Source organism: Olea europaea, chromosome 10 (genome assembly GCF_002742605.1).
Source record: "Olea europaea var. sylvestris chromosome 10, O_europaea_v1, whole genome shotgun sequence".
Classification (NCBI taxonomy): domain Eukaryota; kingdom Viridiplantae; phylum Streptophyta; class Magnoliopsida; order Lamiales; family Oleaceae; genus Olea; species Olea europaea.
This window is the reverse complement of record NC_036246.1, coordinates 2,284,104-2,305,668: the sequence shown is the minus strand read 5'-3', so window position 1 is coordinate 2,305,668 and position 21,565 is coordinate 2,284,104. Positions and strand designations below refer to the sequence as shown.

The window sequence follows — 21,565 nt, the reverse complement described above, 5'->3', positions numbered from 1 at the left end:
TCTTTTAGAACATTTTCACGTTGTTATTCGATTATAATATACATATTTTAAATATTTCATTTTTTTTATTTTATGTTGACAAATTTAATTCCTTAAATCTCTTATAAATGAAAAAAAATTAATTGCTTGCTATGATTTATGGGCCCAAAATTTGAATTTCGCCTTAGGCCTTGCAAAACACAGGTCCGGCCCTGCTTGGCGTTGACGTCTAATAAAAAAGCATTCAAGTCTAAATTAGTTCTCAATGCGTTCTAGGATTATCCTTTATTTTCTTAAAAGAAAAATAGTATCACATCTGAATTTGGATATGAAATGTAAATTTAAAAAGAAAATATTAATTTTCTTAATCACCCTATCTAATAGAGCTTAGTAATAGAAGAAGTTCTAGACATTGTCTATTATTTTTCTGTATGTTAGTTTAAACAAAGTCCTTGCCAACTTGCATTGAAGGACATACCGTCTATTTTTGCTTAAGCGGTACAATTTTTTAAGCAAGCAACAATTACATTAAAGATGGTCTTAGTGTGCAAGATCCTCTAATTCTCGAATAGATATATTTTTCATAATCAACATTCGCCTTGCAACACTCAAAGTATGGTTGAGTTTTGAAAATTGGTGCTTTATTTGGAATGCCTAAATATGTGGGGATTGTGTTTTACGAATATTTCCATACAACATTTGATCCACAGGATTTTGTTAGAGAAAAACGAGAATAATTAACTGTACCGTCTCAAACTTACCCTCATTAACCAATTAAATTGATAACATGCCAATAATTCATTAAATGGACAGTCATTTGGACAGCAAAATTGGTCAATAGGTCTCATCTCGAGAAAAACATCCAATCCATTCAATTGCAAACTCCACATCAACCTCACCATTTGATTTCTTCCAAAAGTTGCCCGAATTTCGACAAGCAAAAAATTTGTACCATGAATCTTATCCGTTCTAAACTATGATTTTTATCCAACCATAGGTTTAATATTTCAATTGCCATTAAACTTTCTCAAATATTTTCCAATTTTCATTGAACCTTAAAAGTTCTTCTAGTTGCCTGAACTTACCAAAATGTTATCACATCATTTACTACGTCATTTCGTCTATATGTCATCTACAACGTCTTAACTCTTACTATCAAAGATAAAAGGCATAATAATTGAGCTAAATAAGGAAAGCAACTAATATAGACAGAAAGCAATAAAAAGTTGGGAATCAATTGTGCTTTTATGATCAGCCATGGAATCTGCTTTAGTTCACGATTTTGTTTTCATGAATTGATGAATCAATTATTACTATTGTATGTGTTATAAGTCCATGTTGTGATAAGAGTAACATATTTCCATTTAGTTCAACTGTTCAAGTAGTCATGACCGAGAATTAGAAGCCCTAGTTCTCTATATCATCGAGAACAATGAAATCATAGAAAAAAATAGATACACAAGAACACATAAGATATAGAATTCTGCCTCGATATGACCATACGTTATCTTTCACCACAGCAGTAATTCATCGTAATGAAATTTAAGTTACAAGAGAAAAATCACACACCCTATTTTCTTTAACATAAGACAATCACTGTCCATGCGGGTGATGGCTGCATTCAATATTTAAAAATATATATATATGTGGAGGCTAATTTCTTAATGAACCCAATTGAGAGTTGTGAGTTGTAAAGTCCACTTTTAAGTACTCGTTTAAAACTTCTCTTCTTTTGGTAGCTTTTCTTCGGACTCGTACATAATTGTTTTCCCCTTTATTTGTTGTCTCTTTCCATGTACAAAAAAAAATAATAATAATAAAATATATGAAGGAAAAGAAAAGTATGCATGCGTGCACGCACTATATAAATACAATAATATTTATTTTGATTTTGAAAATTATTTGTTTCCATAAATAAGCATTTTTAATTATTATAATTTAAACTTTACCAAACATGCTTTAACATTTTGTAATGAAAAATAATAGAGCATCCAGATAAAGTTAATGAAATGAAATGTAAATATTCGCATCTCGTTTATCTCGTATATGAAATGACAATGGGGGGATTCTTGTCTTGGTTTGAGTTCACAGATTGCACTAATAAATTTATTTAAGGTGAAAAATTACTAAGGATCCCAGATAATTGATTGGAAGTCTGTCTCATCAATTCCCATCCAATATTTTAATTTTTCAGTAAGGTCGAGTCAAGTAATTAATATATTGTCAGTGGACATTATGATTAATGGACCGAGTCATCAATTTAGGGGAAGGGTTTATAAACAATTTTATTTATAAATAGATATAAATTGTAAATAAGTGGATAGTATCGTGGATCCCACGAAATGAGTGAAAAATTATATACTTATGTCACTTAAAATATGTCTATATGTCATTTTATTTTTTTCCTATTTGTTACTCACGCACACATACCGTTACTTGTATGTATGCAATTTGATCTAGCAGGGTTGACATCCAAATCTTCTTTTTTTTTTTTTTTTTTGGTTGATGGGGGAACCTGCAGCTGCTACCCTTCGGGTGTGCACTGAGTAAATTCTCGGGCTGACGCAATAGCTTGCAAATCACGTCAACCAGGTAAATCACACTAGATAAGTCCTGTGTGACAAATTCGATCGAGAAAGTATTGATAGAATGAATCGAACCCAAAAGCCTCCCCGCTCACCTACTCCACCAATTCGGTCACTCCATGAGGGGCAACGTCCAAGTCTTCTTATTTGGACTCATGAGGGCTGAGAACACAAGTTGATTTAGATAAGTTTTTTGTCGTGATGTGCATTAATTTACGTACTGAATCCTAAAATATTGACTCAACAGTGGTAAGAAGGGTAGAATTATAATTTACCATTGGATCAAGTCGTCTAAAATGGCATGGACTAGAGGAGGCATTAGTCAAGAAGCTCTGCCCTAGTACACAACCAGACGTTTATTATAATGTCTCATGTAAAATTTCAAAATTATTAATTATGAGCCTATTTGTGAGTGATTTTGAGAATTGATTTTTTGACTGTTAGGAAAAAAGTGGAGTTCACCTGTGAGAGAAGAAGTCAAATATGGCGGTTGGAATAGTAAAATAACGGTCAAAAAATCAATTTTTTGGATGAAAAAACCGGGCCCAAATAGGCCCTATATTACCTCCATTAGTGCAACAACTTGGACCACTAGAACAGTAGAACAAAATTCAGTTGGTGAAACATATTATTATATGTTTCAATTCCACTATAAGACTTCTTTTTTTTTTTTTTTTGGTGGGACATTTAAAGAAGTCAAATATGGCGGTTGGAATAGTAAAATAACGGTCAAAAAATCAATTTTTTGGATGAAAAAACCGGGCCCAAATAGGCCCTATATTACCTCCATTAGTGCAACAACTTGGACCACTAGAACAGTAGAACAAAATTCAGTTGGTGAAACATATTATTATATGTTTCAATTCCACTATAAGACTTTTTTTTTTTTTTTTGGTGGGACATTTGAGCTAAACTAGTGTAATGATGTTCCATTTTCACGTTTAGTGTGTCAAAAGCACTTGCGATGACAGTGTATCCATGTCATATTATGTCATGCCAATGACTAATTTGATTGTTGATCAAACATAACTGCCACTATTATAAATTAGAACACACTTATTGTATGATTTGTTTTATCGTACAAACGTGTAAAAAATGCTTCTAGCAGTCACTAATGTATTAGTTTCAAATTAAATGCGAATATTTCCTACAATTTTAAGGAATCAAAATGCCTGAAAAAAGATGTATGGAGTATTAGACGAGGGAGGATTAGGATGGGTGTTGATGTGATGGAGGGATTGTTGACCTACGGTTGACTTCTCGTTTTGATTATAACAAATTATGTTTATTATTAACAATTGTATTTGAGTGATTATAAAAGTTATGACAGACATAGACAAAAGGATGCTTTTGGAGCTTTAGCGAAAATTGAACAAAGTATAAGTCGAGCTACATAACAAGCTCGTAAGTCGAGCTACATAACAAGCCAACGAGCACTTCATCAAGTCAAACAATAAAGAAATTAGACTCAGACACCTTAATCTCAAATGTAAAGGTAAAACACTTTAGTATTTGGTAAATATATCATTCGAATCTCAAGAAAGTTTATTCGCACAACAAACACGATTTTTTGCATAAATAATCCTTTTTAAGGCATGAACCTAATTATACAAATGTCAAAAATCTTATCCTTCATGAGATTACACCCTTTTAAAACATTAAAAGAAGGAAAATTCTAACTGCCGGACACAAACTAGCCTAGAGGATGCGTCCTATAACTCTGGCGGACGTGTTCGGTAATCCTAGCGGACGTCCGGTACGACGAGTTTGTCCAACGGTTTAGAAATTGAACGTTCTGACTTTTGAACAAAAAACGGTTAATTGACCATATGGTAAACTAGATGACGTCCAGTAGTCTCGTCCGATGAGACAGAACTTTTGACGACTTTGCTGCTATAAATACCAAATCATTTTGCATTTAAGGATGGACCTTTGTGAGAATTAAAGTGAGATATTATTGATCTTAACTACTCGATTATTTCTCTATATCTATCTTTTCAACTCATTTACATTAAAAAAACTTTTTATTGATTCGACATTTGAAAATCATTTCATTCATCAAAGTTTTTCTTATCTAACACTTGAGTTTCAATTATTGCTAAATACTAAAGTGTTAGCCAACTTAAAGTGTTAGCCAACTTCTCTTATTGTACTCAATTCCGAATAGATCATTCACAAGAGAAGTCTCTATTTCTAAACTCTTATTTTAAAAGTTGTGGGTCGGGTTGAGGTTCCGAAAATCTCAACATTGTAAAAGGATCGGTACTCCTTGGTTGTAAGTCATCGAAAGCATTGTAAAAAGGTTGGATTGCACCATAAGTCAATCAATTTAGTGAGAACTGTCTTACTCATGATGGGGAGTTTAGTAACGGGGGACGTAGATTATTACATTGGATCGAACCTCCATATCATATCGTTTGACTTCTTTTCCCTTTTACTTATCTTTGCTTTTATTTATTACTTGTGGTTTCATATTAGTCTTTGCTCTTTTTCATGTTTATGAATATTTGATTAATTGCTACATTTAAGTAAGTATCAATTGTATATTTATAATTATTTTTCAAAAAAGTTGCAGTAACCAATTCATCCCCTCTTGGTTAGCTAGTTTTGGACTTTTAATTGGTATCAGAGCTTGGTAGGGAAAGATAAATTTTTATTTATTTATTTATTTTTTGAATTCCTTTTTATCTATGTGTTAATATTTATTCAATTGATTTTAGTGTTATTTGTATTTTTTGAAAATTTAAGGGAGTTCATTTGCAATTTTCCCTTATTTTTTTGTTTCATTATTTCCTTTTATTTTTGTTTATTCAAGAAGAAAGGCAAATTCATGGACTGTTTGAAAAGGTCGAATTTTGTTAAACTCAGCAAAAATTGAGAGCGCAAATATTCCATTTCAAATCCCAATCACTAAGACCATCTCCAACCACTTTCACTAAAAATTGTTGTAAATTTCCCAAAATATTATCTTCAATCCATTACTGCAAATGAACATTATCACTCTATTTCCTTATTTTTTAATTCTCAATAAATAATTTATTTTAAAAATTATGTATTCTATCACCACTAAAATACTAAATTAAGAATTACATTTAATTAACTAAAATATTGCATTTTATTAATAAATAAAAAAATATTACACTTAATATCACAATTTAAAAAATATAACATCAGCATCGCAACTATAAATATTAATAGAATAAATATAAATAAAATTATATCAAGGAAATAAAAATGATATAATAGATTAAAATTTGTTACAGCATAAGATGAAGGACAAAAAAAAAAAAAAATAATAATAATAATAATAAAATCTACATATTACACCAAATGGTAATGTTGCACATCAATTAGATTTCAAAATTTGAAGTTAGATTAGAGACAAAATTTCATATTAAAATAAGAGAGATGCTACTGGTACATACTTATATGTAAATAAAGATGTCCCCCCTCTCACATGAGGACCCTACTCGAATATTTTATTCATGCAAGGTCCATCGGTCCACCCCCACGTGAAAGGGTGGACAACCTTATGTAAAGAAAATTATGTAACATTAACATTTTCCTTCAAATAATGTTTTGCGTAAAATTGGTGTTGGCTTGGAGAGAAACTCTTTAGTGTATGGTGCTGATAAGACAAGGTCGAACCAGGTTGTAGTCCAATCCATTGGTTGATGAGCGCCCGTTTACACAGCCCATTTAAATGGTTGGCCCAATTTTACCTTTTGTTTTTCAGTATAATATAAAACGAATGAACATTAAGGGTGTGTATTCAAAGGAGACTTTTGAAAACTTTGATGGATTTGGTGGAAGTCTTCGTTTTAAAATTTTTATAAACTTTTGTAGAATTCAAAATACTCTTAAAAACTTTAATTTGAAATATAATTCATGTAAATATAGTATAATAGCGTGAAATTCTCTTATACGAGGTGCTGATTCTTATAATTCTCCCATTTTTTTCTCCTTCTTCTTCCCATATAATAAAAAAATAAAAATAAAAGAATAAAAATTAAAAACCTTAATTAAATAAATAATAATTAAAATTATACATATATACGATAAATAATTAATTTAATATTCAATATTATTAATATAATATACTTTTTAAAAATAAATAAAAATCAATATATTTTAATTTAATTATAAAATTTTTATATAAAATTTTAAAATATAATAAAAAATAGATATTTTTCACAAAAAAATAAATGAAAAAACTTACAAGAATTCAATTTATTTTTTTCATAGAAAATATAGATAAATAATAAGAGAGTGAAAGATAAATGGAAATGAATATAATTAATAGAAAAAATAAATTTTAATCATGCATATAATGTTCGTCGAAGAAAAGGCGAAAGAAAGTTTGATTTTTTTTATTTTTTATTTTTTGTTTTTGTGAAAGTCTCTTAAAATATCGTGATTAATGAGCGACAAATTTTGAGTTTTTTTCATTAAAATTTGAATACGAAAAGACTTTTTAAAAGTTTTACTTGAATACACAGTAATTTTTAGAGACGTTTTGAATACACCGAAACTTTCTATAAAAATTTCAATTGAATGCATCAGAAAATTTACATTAAATCCTTCTAAACTTTTTAAATCAAAAGTCGTTAACGAAATCATAGTTATTCATTCAACGGTGTTCAGACTTGAACGCAGAGAGACTCGAAAGCAAATGGCGGGAAATGATCCGCAGAAGCAACTCCTAACCCTAATTCGCGATTTCGCATCCGAAAAATCTCAAGGAGGTATAGAAAAATATGACTGAATAGATCATAATTTTTTTTTTTTTTAATTTTCAAAATATCTCTCCTGCCGTATGTCCTTAATGATGCTTAAGTTACGAGAATTGAAATTATTGGTTAGGTATTGAACACCTGCATTATATATTTATTTATTTTTGAATTTTCCAGAGCGGAGAATTGTGAACCAGAAGAAGCGAATTGAAGAGCTCCAGTCTGAGCTGGAGGCAGCGAATGCGGAGCTTGAAGGTGAGAAGCGTCACAAAGAGAGTACGGAGCAAGAGCTCAAAGGATACGAGGTCGAATTGTCCATGAACGAGGCTTCGATTCAAACTATTAAGGTTCAGTTCTCCCAATTATTTTGTGAAACGATTTACGGCAAATACGTTTTTAATTTGTTCTGTTATAATTCTGCGCCCTAAATGTGATGGTTAATTTATAATATAAATTTCTTTGCTGTTACATAAAATTTTGAATTGAATTTCCTTGGTTAATCATGATTTTATTACTTTCTTAGTTAAGTTTTTTTGAGTTATTAATTGTGCTTGAATTACTGTAGGCGAGGATTTGTATATTTCTGTTATAGCAAAGTTGTATAAATAGGTGATTTTTACTCTCTCAATAGATACACGAGAATGAAAGCAATTGAATGATATTTTCAGCAAATTCCTTTTGATCTCCATTTTACAATTCATTTTATCACCATTTCCTTTATGGTATCAGAGCCTTAATGGCTGAAAACAATGACAATGACATCAACACTGATGCTGATCAAAATCAAACAACAACTCAAAGCACAAACACAAACTCAAATACAAATCATCATGATCCATCTCTTCCTAACAGCCCATACTTCATTGGGGCAAATGAAAGTTCAGGAGCCCTGCTTGTGACACAAATGCTGGATGCAAACAACTACCATTCCTGGGCAAGGTCAATAAAGAGGGCCTTGAGAATCAAAAACAAGCTTGGGTTCATCGATGGTAGCCTCTGTGCACCAGCTGATGCAGAAAATCCATTGATGGAACTCTGGCTTCGTTGTAACGATATTGTTATCAGCTGGCTGCAAAACACCATGACAGTGGACATTAAGGCAAGCACGCTCTATGTGGAGACAGCACACCAACTTTGGGTAGAGATAGAGCAACGTCTTGCTCAACAAAATGCCCCCAGAATATATGAAATCAAACAAGGCATTGCAGCACTCATGCAAGGACATGACACTGTAAGCACTTATTTTTCAAAACTCAAAACACTTCTTGATGAATTGATCAACTATGAGTCTATTCCCAACTGCACCTGTGGGGGGTTAAAAACAGTGGTTAGTAATCAGGAACGAGATTGGGTAATGAAGTTTCTCATGGGACTTAATGAATCCTACAAAGGTCTTAAGGCTCAGATTCTCCTGATCAAGCCATTCCCAAAATTGAATGAAGTATATTCACTAATTCAGCAAGAAGAAAAGAGAAGGGAAATCTCCAATGATGCTCTTGCTGCTGAAGGAATGGCACTAGTGTCAAGAATGGATATGAGAGAGGTAGAGAAGAAAAATACTGGATCACCAAAGAAATATTACTGCACCTTTTGCAAAATGGTAGGGCACTCGTTGGAAAGATGTTTCAAGGCCAATAAGGATAAATCAACATGCACACATTGCAAAATGCTTGGCCATACTATCAGTAATTGTTTCAAAATTCATGGTTATCCACTAGGCCATAAGTTCTACAACAAACCACAGGTGAATTTCACCTCTACAGATCAGAATGTGCCTCCTATGGGATCTGCACAGGGGCGAATCAGTGACAAGAATCAAGTGGTTTTGACTCAGGAGGAATACACCCAGTTAATGGCTCTAATTAAGCCATCAATTAATCAACCTCATTCACCTTCTGCCAATCATGTTCAGGGTTTGAATTCTCTTTCTCTAAAACACACAAATTTATCCAAAATCTCTTGCACTTACACATGTTCTTCTGCTCACATTGATGATTTTACCACCATGCCTTGGATTGTGGACACAGGAGCCACAGACCATATGGTCTGCTCAATATCCTTCCTCACAACCATTAAAGAAAAAATTTCCCAACCTGTCACATTACCTAATGGTGCTATAGCCTTGGCCACTCACATAGGAAATGTTAAAATCACAGAAAATTTATTGCTTCATGATGTTCTGTGTGTTCCATCTTTTTCATTTAACCTCATATCCGCAACAAAACTCACTCAAGGATCTAATTGCTGCCTTATCTTTTCTTCCAATTTATGTTATGTGTAAAAATATTGTCCCATCTGCCCTCTAGCAAAAATGCATAGATTACCATTCACAATTAGCCAACATAGGTCCAAAGAATGTTTTGATTTGCTTCATTGTGATTTATGGGGTCCTTGTACTGATATTGCCTATGATGGATCAAAGTATTTTCTTACCATAGTTGATGATCATAGCCGATGCACTTGGGTTTATTTACTGAAATTGAAATCTGATGTTTCCACAACTTTACAAAACTTTTACACATTGATAGAAACGCAATTTAACTCCAAAATCAAAACCATCAGGACTGATAATGGAGGGGAGTTTAATTTGATACAATTTTACTTGCAAAAGGGTATCATTCACCAAACCACATGTGTTGAAACTCCCCAGCAGAATGCTGTAGTTGAAAGGAAGCACCAACACATATTGAATGTAGCCAGGGCCTTGAAATTTCAAAGTGGATTGCCTATGATCTATTGGAATGAATGCATATTAACATCTGTTTTCCTCATAAACAGAACCCCCAGTCCCATCCTTGAGAACAAAACACCATTCGAACTTCTTTTCAAAACCAGGCCAAACTATTCAAACCTGAGGGTGTTTGGGTGTCTTGCATTTGCTAGCACCCTTGCACACAATAGGCATAAATTCGACTCAAGGGCAAGGAAATGAACTTTCATAGGTTATCTCTTTGGGACCAAAGGCTATAAAATGTTGGACATGGAAAATAATAAAGTGTTCATATCAAGAGATGTAATATTCTATGAAAATATTTTTCCTTGGAAAGCATCTGCCACTAAAGCCAGATATGAGTCATCAAATCCCACCTACGAACCACCAAGTCCTGAAAATCTTCCTTATGCTCAGCCAAGCAACATTGACCTAAGCTATCAACCACAAACTGGAACCTCACAAAATCTCAGTCAACAAATAGATTCTCCAGAAACACACCAAAATTTTACTGAAATCGAATTGTCACCAAATGCATCAATTAGTCCTCATATGCTTCGAAGATCTACCAGAAATAAAAGAGCACCTATTTACCTACATGATTTCATATGTCAACAGGCTTCCTCACTCACTCATTCTCAAGAGTTCACCAAGAAAGGGGGTGCCATAACTTCAGGTAAACCTTTCCCTCTAAATGCAACACTTTCTTATCATAAATTGTCTGACAAACACAAAGCACTATCTATATCTTTACTTGAACATCCAGAACCCACTACTTACCAAGAGGCTGTCCAGTTTCCTGAATGGTGTGAAGCCATGCAGGCTGAAATTAAGGCACTTGAGTCAAACCAGACTTGGATTGTCATTGATTTGCCTCCTGGAAAGGTACCTATAGGATGTAAATGGGTGTACAAGGTGAAGTTTAATGCTGATGGAACAATCGAAAGACATAAGGCAAGGCTCATGGCAAAGGGTTATACCCAGCTGGAGGGAATAGACTACCACGAAACCTTTTCGCCTGTGGCAAAACTGGTGACAATCAAGACATTACTTGCGGTGGCAGCAGTGAGAGGTTGGTATCTACACCAATTTGACGTAAATAATGCCTTCTTGCATGGAGACTTGGAGGAGGAAGTCTATATGCACTTGCCTCCTGGATACTCCACCAATGTAACTCCAAAGGTGTGCAAGCTTAACAAGAGTTTGTATGGTTTAAAGCAAGCGTCGCGACAATGGTACTCTAAGCTGTCCATTTTCATCACTGAGCAAGGATTTCATCAATCAAAAGCTGACTACAGTCTCTTCACAAAGAGCACAGGGGATTCTTTTACAGCCATACTGATTTAAGTGGATGATATTATAATAGCTGGAAGCAATGTGGAAGTCATAAACTCCCTCAAGGTTTCATTGGATGACAAATTCAAGATTAAGGATTTGGGGAATCTTAAATATTTCCTTAGAATTGAAGTTGCTCGATCAGCAAAAGGGATCCAAATTTGTCAAAGGAAATATGCATTGGACATTTTATCTGATTTAGGCAATATTGGGGTCACTCCAGCTAAGATCCCACTTGATCAAAACATCAAATTGTCCAAAGATGAAGGAGAAGTTTTAACTGACCCTGCCATGTATAGAAGACTTGTGGGAAGATTGCTCTATTTAACAATCACCAGACCTGACTTATCTTACTCAGTATATTTGCTGAGCCAATACATGCAAACTCCCAGGGTACCACACCTCAATGCTGCACACAAAATCCTTCGATATATTAAAAGGTCACCAGGTCAGGGGTTGTTGTTCTCCTCATCATCCAATCTACAGCTTACAGCTTATGCTGATTCAGACTGGGGAGCATGCCCTGATTCTCGAAGGTCAGTCACGGGCTACTGCGTTTTCATTGGTTCTTCATTGATATCTTGGAAATCCAAGAAGCAAAGTGTTGTCTCTAGATCCTCAGCGGAAGCAGAATACAGGGCAATGGCAGCTGCATGTTGTGAATTAACGTGGCTTAGATATGTGCTTGATGATCTGCAGGTTGCTCATTCACAACCTGCTGAATTGTTGTGCGACAATCAGGCGGCCTTACACATAGCTGCCAATCCGGTGTTCCATGAACGAACGAAACATATTGAGCTAGATTGCCATTTAGTGCGTGACAAAATTCAAGAAGGAAGTCTTGTTACAAAACATGTTAAGAGCGGTTATCAAGTTGCTGACATATTTACTAAGGCTCTTCCTTCTGACAGTTTTTATTTTCATTTGTCCAAGATGGGAGTGGAAGAGATCCACTCACCACCTTGAGGGGGGCTATTGAAGTTTGGATTATTTAAGCCAAGAAGAGCCAAGAAGGATCTGGAATACACCAGAATGAAGGCAGCCAGTGCACGTGATGCTGCTGATTTTGATTCCAATTCTGTTAGGCTGTTAGTGTGCAAATTATTGTGCAGTAAATTTTGTATATTTTTGTTATAGGAAAGTTGTATAAATAGGTGATTTTTACTCTCTCAATAGATACACGAGAATGAAAGCAATTGAACGATATTTTCAGCAAATTCCTTTTGATCTCCATTTTAAAATTCATTTTATCACCATTTCCTTTACTGTAGGCGAGGATTGCTTTGACTCAGGATGAGATATCAAAAGTTGGATCTCAACTGGAAGCTCTGAAGGTGTAGTCTAGTAATTGAGCACAATACAAACGTACACTGTCATGCTTAGACATAAACTATCAATGCATTTATATATGTTTCATATGGGTGCATATTTCTTGACCGAGAGAATATATTCCTTGTTATTGACATGGCTTCTGGTGAACTATGCTTCAATGATTTGAAGAGTGATGAAAGTTCTGCCCGGTACAGATTTGCAATTTCTTTTCAGTTAAAAAAAATTTATTTCTCGAAATTTGAGATTTAATAATTGAACCTTTTCCTTTAAATGAATATTTTTTAATTTTTCACAGAGATGGATTTATTGGGAAAATGCTTGAGCTGAATGGACAGATAAGGTAGGTATTTGTTATACACTTCATCAATAGTTGGTTTAGTTCATGAAAGCATATTTATCCTAGTGTAAAATTTTTAAGCCTGTTGGAGGTCTGTCTTTTCTCGGTAATAAGGAATTGTCCTTATGCAAATTTGTCACATTGTATCAATATTTAATACTTTAGTTTTTTTCAAATCCTGAATAGAGCAGATAATATTTTGCAAATCCTGAATAGAGCAGATAATTTTTTTGCAAATCCTGAATAGATCAGGTTGGTTGACTGGAAGTGTATTTCATAATGTGTGTGGAAGACTTCAATTTAGTTTTTCACTATTCCTTTCCAGATTTAGTCTCTTATTCTCAAAATTTGGCAAATGTATCGCTTTCAATTTACTGGCAGGAAATTTCAAGAGTCAATAGCCTCCTCTTTCGATGCAGAGAAATTCTGTGAAGCAACATCTAATGATGGTAGGTATAACGTTTAGAAGATGGTCATATGAGCTACGAGGAATTCCATTCCTAGACATCATGTTAAAGCTTATGAGAATTTTTTAATTAATGTAAAAGAAGGATAAATATATTTAAACTACATTTTAATTGCACGAAAGATTCATAACCTTTACACATTATCACATTTATGTTTCAATTTTTTTTTTTTTTTAATCGCATTCATATTCTCCAATTAACATAAATTATTTTTTATTATGGTCTCTCCAAATTTTTCTTTAAGATAGATTAAATAGACTCATTTGTCTGTTGTAGTTTTAAATAAGCAAAACAAATAATAACACAAAAATGCAGATAAATATTTGACCATCATTTTAAAGTACGTTAACAATATATTTGAATGAAAATCAAGATTTTGGACAAGATTTTTTGATCAATGAAATGTTAAAAATAAGTATATGATGAAGAAAAAAATTAAGGATATAAGTGTGATAATGAATTAAGGTTAATGACCTTTAATGTAATTACAATGTAGTGTATTTATGAAAAAAATGTGGTGTGACTATAACCACCCTTTGATATATAAAAGACAAGATTCTGTTGATTACCTTTTATTGCACCATTGAACACACAATAACTGCCTAGGTGGAAATTATGCTATAGACTAACATCTTTATTTGTATACCCCTATCTTTTGGTGTTAAGAATATTGTTGGACTTGTTCAAAAGCAGGTTTCTTGAATGCTCCTGCACAAGATGCTCATGAAGCTAGAATAGATTTGGAGAATAAGCTTTCCCAAATAATTTCACAGACAAATGTCGAGGAACAAGAATACCACAGTGAACAAGTAGTTTATGAGCAGGTAACGAGTGTCTCTATCCTTCAAACTATTTCCAAATGCTTTATCATACTAGTTATGAATTTCTAATCTCAAAAAAGGACCCTTATCTAACCTTTATTCCGTTACGTTTCCCCATGTACTAGGGCGAATGAAGTTTTTTTCCCCCCTTGATAATGGTAATTGTACTAATGGACCTGTGGGCAGATCCAGCAGGACCTAATTAATTTGGAAAAGAAAGCACTGTTGTTGGAGGCAATGAAGAAAGAAAGTTTGGAGTTGCAGGAGTTGAGTGGATATCCTTGAATTTTGTCCAGTAGTCTATTATATCTTGGCCGCTAATCATCATACTGTATGGAAATCCTTAAGTAGATAAGGAAGATTGCTGATTGCAACAAATGAAGGCTCATACAAGAATTCGTAAATAATTTGATCAGTTACAAATTTTGTTGTGGATATTAGGGTCACCATTTTCTCTTCATTCTGCAACGATGACAGAGCTGCATTATTTACGTTGAACTTCTTTACTTGAACTTTTCAGAATTTCTCATCTCCTAAAATGATGCATTAATTTTTTAATGATAAGATTAAATATAATTCTTTTCGTGCACAATCCATGTGGCATTACATCGCCATTTTGAATTCCTTGACCATTTATTTGTTTTGACTGGGACAAGCAGACATCTGAATTGGAAGAGAAGTGCGCTTCCCATAGTGACGAGCTGCATAAGAGGTTTATATGTCCCTGTTGTCATCGAGATAATTCAGAGGAACTGAGTGGCATTCTTCAGATGAGTGATGGAAATGAGCATCTGACAAGTAGCTAAATTCAAGGATCATCATTTTTATCTGGTTAACTTGGCTCGGTTTATTAGAATGCTTAGAATGTTCTATAGAGATACTTGAAACTTCATATGCTATGGCAGCTACATGTCACTTTTTTGAGGCTATATGTAATCAGACAAAAGATCATCTTGAGCAGGTGAGGCGCACTAACTGTTGCTCTTCTTAGGTATCTTCGATTGTTTTGATATTTCAATGGCCATGGAATTTGTGGAATACTTTTTGCTTCACAAAGAATTACATAAACTTTCTATTCTATTTGATGGTTGACACTTGACAAAAACTCCACTAGTAATTGCTTTCATCACACATAAGGGAGTGTCCTTCCATTGTAATGTTTCCACTAACATTTCTTGCCAATGGAGGCGGAGGTATATTTATACATATATCTCTTTCATATCAATGCAATCAATCAAATGAAGTTGCTACCCTTTTATCATCTACTTGATATACAAGCTTGCATATATGTTGGTGAAACTTCCACATCCCTGACAATCAGTGATAGCAATGTTGATGGGACCTCTCCGGTAGCCCTCTCCTGCCCATGCTGCAATACCGTTCACAGGAGAAACTTAAGAATTGTTGCTTGATATCAAATTTATGTAACCCATCCAGTATAATTGCAGCAAATCATCTATCCTATAGAACAATTTTGAAGTGGTTTAGAATACTTACATTTTTGCTAGGAGTTCTTGGGAGGAAGGTAGTGGGAATTGTAGGAAACCTTGGATTGCCAGATTTGACTACTTCAATTCGTGTACAGAAAAGGGCTGAGACAGGCCGATGATCAGAGAACTTACTTTCACTGCGGAAATAGGAAAGTTGCCTGACTCCTTTACCATACCACAGAATCCTGTCACACCTGCAAAGTTCAAAACATAATACACCTCATTCATTTACCTTGGAAGATAGGTGGAGTTAGTTTTCTGTTTTTAGTGAAGTTTCCGAAAAAATTTAAAAAATAAAGGCGATACACGCATACTAATAAAGATTTTCTAGATACAGTTGAAGGCAATTAGGAGCTGATATGACAAAAAAAACAAGGAACGGCATCAAATGAAGTTGTCAGGGTATCAACATACCATGCAGGAGTTCTTTGCTTCTCTCCTGCTCTACTTGGAATTGCTCCTGAGTATCTATTGCAGTTTGAGGAAGAATATTTGTATGTTGGTGCGAACTCTATGTTTCCCTCTTTCCAACCCTGAAATACACCACCATCGTCTAGTTCCCTCTGCAATTGATCAAACTTCTGCAATGCTATCCAATCTTGTTGTCTTATGAAATGCCTTGCCATGTTATCTTCTAAATATAGTCTGTAGTTGAGATCTCCGAACCAGAATATTCGACTGCTCTACGAAGAACATATTTTATCGTAAGCATGCTTAAACGTACCTTTCTGTTAATTTTTGTTTACCTATTTTCTTCCATACACAGATAAGGTTATGGTTTTCCTCTTTCTTTTACGATCTTGATGACATATATTGTGGTCACTCACAAGTCACCATCGAACCATTGGCGAGAAAAGTATATGAGAGCATGGCATGTGTTTTGCCAATGGTCCGACCTCAAGATATGGTTGCTTGGTGTTTAGATTATTAGGTTGTATCTTGAATTATAAGCGAGTTTTTTAATATGCTGTCAAAATTAGAAATGTACATGACAAGGGCATAGATTTTTTTCCTTCTCAGATTCATTCATCTATCTGTGCTGGAAGCTTAACTTACTCGTGCCCTAAGATGGTAAGTGGAAGAAGATTATCTCCGTCTTCAGGTAGACGTGGAAAATATGTGCGCCTAAAAATCTCAGACACCTGGTGATTCCTTCTCCCTTCGTCGCCTTTCTTCTCTCCAGAAGCTAGATGAGCTGCTATGAAGCAAAAACTTGTTCCATCAATTGACATGCTGATGGAAACTGATCCTTTGTTACCCAAATATCCCATGATACCGCAAGCCACTGAACAAACTTTCACTCCTGCTATGTTGTATTTTTCGATCAATTCCCCTCTCATCCATACACTTATAAAGACACCCACCATCTTCTTGCTAGCCATTAATTTGTACTTACTTTGCTGCCCACGCATTGGAGTTGTGGTCCGACCACTAATACTAGGTTGTCTTTCAGAGTTAGGAATTCCATCGTTACGATTATTCTCGGCAGTGATTGGATTCATCAATGGCGTTAACCAAGGACATCCATATTTATTATTAAGAGTTTTTCCAATCAGTAGGTTCCAGTTGGTAGCTTCTCTTGGATCTTCTGCTCCAATTACAGTTTTCGCCTTTAAAGGTACAATTTCTTGAAATCTGCATTGTGGTGAAGTGTTAAGCTTAGAGAAGAATTTCCCTATTACATCAAAATCACTGTTCTAAGCCTCTGTTGGTTTAGATAAAAATAAGATTTTTAGTAAATTTTGATGAAAGTTGTGATTAAAAAGTTGCGGGTGTAATTATAATTTATTGCCAACGTTGACTTAGATTTTAATTTACTGAATCAAATAGGGGCTAAGTGTATCTTTAACGTACCCAAGAACGTAAATATCTGCTGCATCTTTGAGATTCAACCATTCATCCAAATCTACAGCCAAACTTCCCACAGGGGACCTTCCGGCCACATTCCATGTTCCAATAAAAACTCTGGTTCAATATAGAAAGCATTAAATGACAGTTTTGGTACGCATAATTGCAAGAAACATTATCCTAGGTGATCTATCAAACAAAGACATGCTCTTAAAACTCTCACCTCAATTCATTGGTCGAAATGCATGGATCCATCTCGGACGATCCATCAGCGACGCCATCCATGTAATCATCATTCTCTTCGCCACCATCTGCATGCATAAACAGGCGATTCAACCTCGAATTCTTTAAAACCTACGAAAGAAATTTTAAAGAGGATAAAGTCAACATGTTTGCCTGATATCACACTCAATTGAAATGGATCTGCTCCCTTGTGCTTCCTCGAAAACCATCGGGGCAACCTTATTGTTCTCGAGCCGTGGTGTTTGTTATCCTTGTCCATGTTTCATTAAACAGAAACATTCCATGTCCCAATTACAATGCAACCAAAATAACAAGGTGGTTCAATTTCTTCTATGTTTTAGGACAAAAGGCTGTATATATTTGTGCTCGTATTGATCGCCAGGCAAAAAGAGAGTACGAAATAGACAAGCAGAAGAATCCGGATCAATTTACAGTTCAAGCGATTATAACGAGAGAGAGAGAGAGGGTCAAAGGTAGTTGTGTTGCACCTCTCTGTGAACCTTTAATTTATTTGTATTTTACTAAGGAAGAAGGGAAACTAGAGTAAGTCTGGACCTCACGTGGTTCCATCATCGCTTGATAATTGGTGGGGGTGGGGACAAGGTTTTGTGTGAGGATGTTACCAATGGCTAGGTCAAAATATCTTGCACAAAAATAAATAAATAGGCGAAAAACCCAATACCTCTCGAGACACAGATTATGCACCTTTTAGGTACGAGATTTTCGAAAGCTGGAGCCTTGGCCAACTCATGTCCACCCAATATTGAAAAATTGGTTTATATTTCTGTAATTTTCTAAAATTCAATTCGAGAGTTGACTTGAAAAAAAGGTGAAAGAGTTATAACTTCAATCAGAACTGAATTGAAGTGAAAGTAGAACATATTTCTCAAAAGGACTTTTGATGTAGCAAAATCATATAGAAAAAAAGTAAAATCTCAAGTGAAAATTCTAACTTGTTAATTTGTACACAAATATCAAGAAAGAGAAAATTTTCTTACAATTTTTTTATGATAATAAAGAACAACTAATTGTCCTTAGGTTTAAAAACAATAATTAAAAATTTGGATAACGACTAATCCTTATTTAAAACACAGTCTTGATGAATGGAGGATCATTATTCAAATACAGTTCCAATTGCTATAAATGAGTCTGAAGGGGGCCAATTAGACCAACCCGAATGCAGATCAATAAATATGTCAACAAATTCTGTAGCTTTCACAAGTTGCGACATTCTAACTAGTAGACGAGGTTGCAATTTTTGCAGAATTCTTTCAACTTCACTCGTCATTATCAACTCCACGACGTTTTATCTACAAAAAAATGATAATGCGAACAAAATTTTAACTAGTTTTTATTGTTTAATATTACTAATTCGGTCTAATAGTGTCCAATAATAGAGTGACCCAGAATTTGAAATTGAATCTCAGTCACTTTGGACCAAAGCCAATAAGAGAATCTGCAGACAATACTTTATTTTTACTGTTGGTATAGTAGATAAAATATCCTTATTCTTTCTTTTTGTTTCATTTGATTAGAGTCTGATTACAAAATCTAAATCACTTAGGACAGGATTCGAAACTGCTACGACCAAGTTACCAATACTATTCTATTGGGTACTAAACATGCATTGATATGAGAGAGATTTGCTCATTACAAGAGCTACAATTTCCAATTTAGTCGTCTTGAAATTAGTTTACTATCTTGCACATCTACTCATATGGGACTCATTCATTGAGAGAACTAAAATATTATCAAATTTCAGAAATAAACTTAGCCAAAATTGTGTCAGATAGCCAATTATTTTAGGCAAATGATTCTGGAAAGAAGAACCCTTCGATCAGTGCAAAATGAGGAACCACATGCCTAACACAAAATGTTCCCTCCATTTGTGTATTTCCAATTTTCTATGCAAACAAACCTTAAAATTCCATGCAAATTACTACCAAGCAAGGCCTGAATACTTAGATTTCTTCAAAATGAGGACAATAAGTAAAAATTTCATCAACAAATTTCACCAAATATTCACTATTTACTTTACTGTTTTACAAGAACACAGCATCGATCCAATCCAAAAGTTCTCAGATTCTCAATCCATAAGAGAGTGATCAGCAAAGTGATTTCTCTTCACAATATAGACGAATGTTTGATCAGTAATCACCCCTGTAACTTCTTCATCGGTTGTGGCGTTGTGCTTAAGCTCCAGTAGCTAATCAGGAATTCCCTGCTCCCCTGGAAAATTAATTTTTTAAGGCAAATGTCTTCAGTTAATTAGATAGATGAGTAGATCACAAAATATTGTCTTAGCTTTTATTCAAATTCAACAACAAATATACCTGTTGTGAATTGGATCAGGTCCAGTAGGCACTCTTCTCTTGCTAACAAAATTGAGGTCGGAATTGTGGAGATGATCGCGCTTTCTGCTTTCTATGGGCTTCAAATTTTTGAAACTTTGGGATGATGAAATTGTAACAACAGTCCTATTGTTCTGGTGCGCCAAAATCCCAATAAACATAAACCAGAGAAAACTCGCCAACAAAACAGCCCCAAGAACACTCCTGCTACCCATTGTGCTTACTCAAAGTGTCAAAAGGAAAAACTACATGAAATTTGATACTTTCTAGCTAGAACACTTATTAAAAGGCATGACCGAGCACCAGCAAAGGTTTCGGATGACTCAAGAAATAGGCATTTGAAGAAGAAAGAAGGCTAGGACAAGCGAAATGGAATTTTCTTGGCAGTAAGGAGTTCACATAGGTTGAAGACTAAACAAAATATTGCATTACGATATTTGAATGGTAGCAATAGTAAAGTTCAAATTATCCCCAATTGCTTTTTCACCAATGGGCCCAACCAAGAACTCCCCCTTTACTTTTGCTTGGGCATTTTTTATTTCTTGGGACCTCTCATTCCCTCCCCAAAATTTTTCTCCTACTACTTGGCATAAAGTAACGGCTACATCATAAGAATTGTTAAAAAAGTATAACCACCCGTTTGATCCCCATTAAATTCAATTCAATTCAATTACATTATATTTTATTTTTCTCTCTCCTATTTTCAATCACATAATCTTCCATAAAATAATATTACACGTAAATCGAAAATTTTTCCTTCTTTTTCAACTACTCATTTTTCTAAAAAAATATTATTCCCCCCATTTTCATTTTCAGGTAATGGGGGCCAAACATGGGCTAAAGAGAAGTCTCTTGTTACTAGATATATGTTAAGTTATGGAGCCTAATTACTTTCCTTCTGGGGGAGCCGTACACAGATCAACCACTGCATTTACGTTGCTGTATGGGTTAGAAGGGGGTAGAGCCTCCTGACCAAAATTTCATTAGAGAAGATAGGGTGGGTATATATATATATATATATATTTCGACTTAAAAAATTGCAATAGCTGCAAAAGATGACAAATCTTGTGTGTCAATTTTTCCCCCCTTTTGCTATTTAATTGCAAGCAGTGAAAGGAAGATATGCTAACCTGTAAAAGGCATGCAGGCTCCCCTTGCCATTGTATACTTGAAGAAATTTGGGTCCACCATTGAGTGGTTCCGAACAAATCTTCGACACTTTAATTTGAAGGTGAAAGATTTCAGGAAATTCAAAAGTACTCTTAATAGCAAAAATATCCCTTGAGATTCAAGGGAAGACCAAAAATAAGCTGCTACTAAGTTTTTAGCTAAGT

The 21,565-nt window shown here is 34.3% G+C and overlaps 3 protein-coding genes across 10 annotated transcripts; 1 reads left to right on the top strand and 2 right to left on the bottom strand.

Annotated features, from left to right (window-relative positions):
• The first annotated feature begins 7,172 nt into the window (after positions 1 to 7,172).
• LOC111400852 lies at positions 7,173 to 15,339 on the top strand. Of its 8 annotated transcripts, none has more exons than XM_023028292.1 (9): positions 7,173 to 7,309; positions 7,475 to 7,644; positions 12,614 to 12,676; positions 12,843 to 12,862; positions 12,970 to 13,014; positions 13,393 to 13,460; positions 14,172 to 14,302; positions 14,495 to 14,574; positions 14,955 to 15,339. In XM_023028292.1, exons 1-9 carry the CDS (start codon positions 7,237 to 7,239, stop codon positions 15,103 to 15,105), a joined length of 801 nt encoding a protein of 266 aa, XP_022884060.1. In that variant the 5' UTR covers positions 7,173 to 7,236; the 3' UTR covers positions 15,106 to 15,339. The 8 variants fall into 8 exon arrangements, with proteins under 8 accessions (XP_022884060.1, XP_022884061.1, XP_022884059.1 ...); XM_023028291.1 differs by having other exon boundaries at positions 7,174 to 7,309; positions 14,486 to 14,574; XM_023028290.1 differs by having other exon boundaries at positions 7,174 to 7,309; positions 12,843 to 12,886; positions 14,486 to 14,574.
• Positions 15,340 to 15,358: 19 nt separating this feature from the next.
• LOC111400851 (type I inositol polyphosphate 5-phosphatase 4-like) lies at positions 15,359 to 18,389 on the bottom strand. The gene is made up of 7 exons (XM_023028284.1): positions 18,034 to 18,389; positions 17,861 to 17,948; positions 17,644 to 17,754; positions 16,846 to 17,424; positions 16,204 to 16,467; positions 15,797 to 15,983; positions 15,359 to 15,668 (listed from the first exon to the last, which is right to left on the bottom strand). Exons 1-7 carry the CDS (start codon positions 18,137 to 18,139, stop codon positions 15,558 to 15,560), a joined length of 1,446 nt encoding a protein of 481 aa, XP_022884052.1. The 5' UTR covers positions 18,140 to 18,389; the 3' UTR covers positions 15,359 to 15,557.
• A 1,355-nt stretch (positions 18,390 to 19,744) lies between these two features.
• Positions 19,745 to 20,662, bottom strand: LOC111402589 (CLAVATA3/ESR (CLE)-related protein 25-like). Its single transcript, XM_023030973.1, has 2 exons — positions 20,214 to 20,662; positions 19,745 to 20,109 (listed from the first exon to the last, which is right to left on the bottom strand). The coding sequence occupies exons 1-2, from the start codon at positions 20,444 to 20,446 to the stop codon at positions 20,091 to 20,093; spliced, it is 252 nt and encodes an 83-aa protein (XP_022886741.1). The 5' UTR covers positions 20,447 to 20,662; the 3' UTR covers positions 19,745 to 20,090.
• Between the last annotated feature and the right edge of the window lie 903 nt (positions 20,663 to 21,565).

Bases quoted from the DNA above. Each gene is read 5' to 3' on its own strand.
- LOC111400852 (XM_023028285.1), top strand. From the start codon at position 8,034: ATGGCTGAAAACAATGACAATGACATCAACACTGATGCTGATCAAAAT. The intron at 8,529-12,613 runs GTAAGCACTTAT...CCTTTACTGTAG, and splicing joins TCATGCAAGGACATGACACT to GCGAGGATTGCTTTGACTCA. The intron at 12,677-12,842 runs GTGTAGTCTAGT...AATGATTTGAAG, and splicing joins CTCAACTGGAAGCTCTGAAG to AGTGATGAAAGTTCTGCCCG.
- LOC111402589 (XM_023030973.1), bottom strand. From the start codon at position 20,446: ATGGGTAGCAGGAGTGTTCTTGGGGCTGTTTTGTTGGCGAGTTTTCTC.
- LOC111400851 (XM_023028284.1), bottom strand. From the start codon at position 18,139: ATGGACAAGGATAACAAACACCACGGCTCGAGAACAATAAGGTTGCCC. The intron at 17,949-18,033 runs GCAAACATGTTG...TTATGCATGCAG, and splicing joins TCAATTGAGTGTGATATCAG to ATGGTGGCGAAGAGAATGAT. The intron at 15,984-16,203 runs GTATGTTGATAC...TGAACTTTGCAG, and splicing joins AAGCAAAGAACTCCTGCATG to GTGTGACAGGATTCTGTGGT.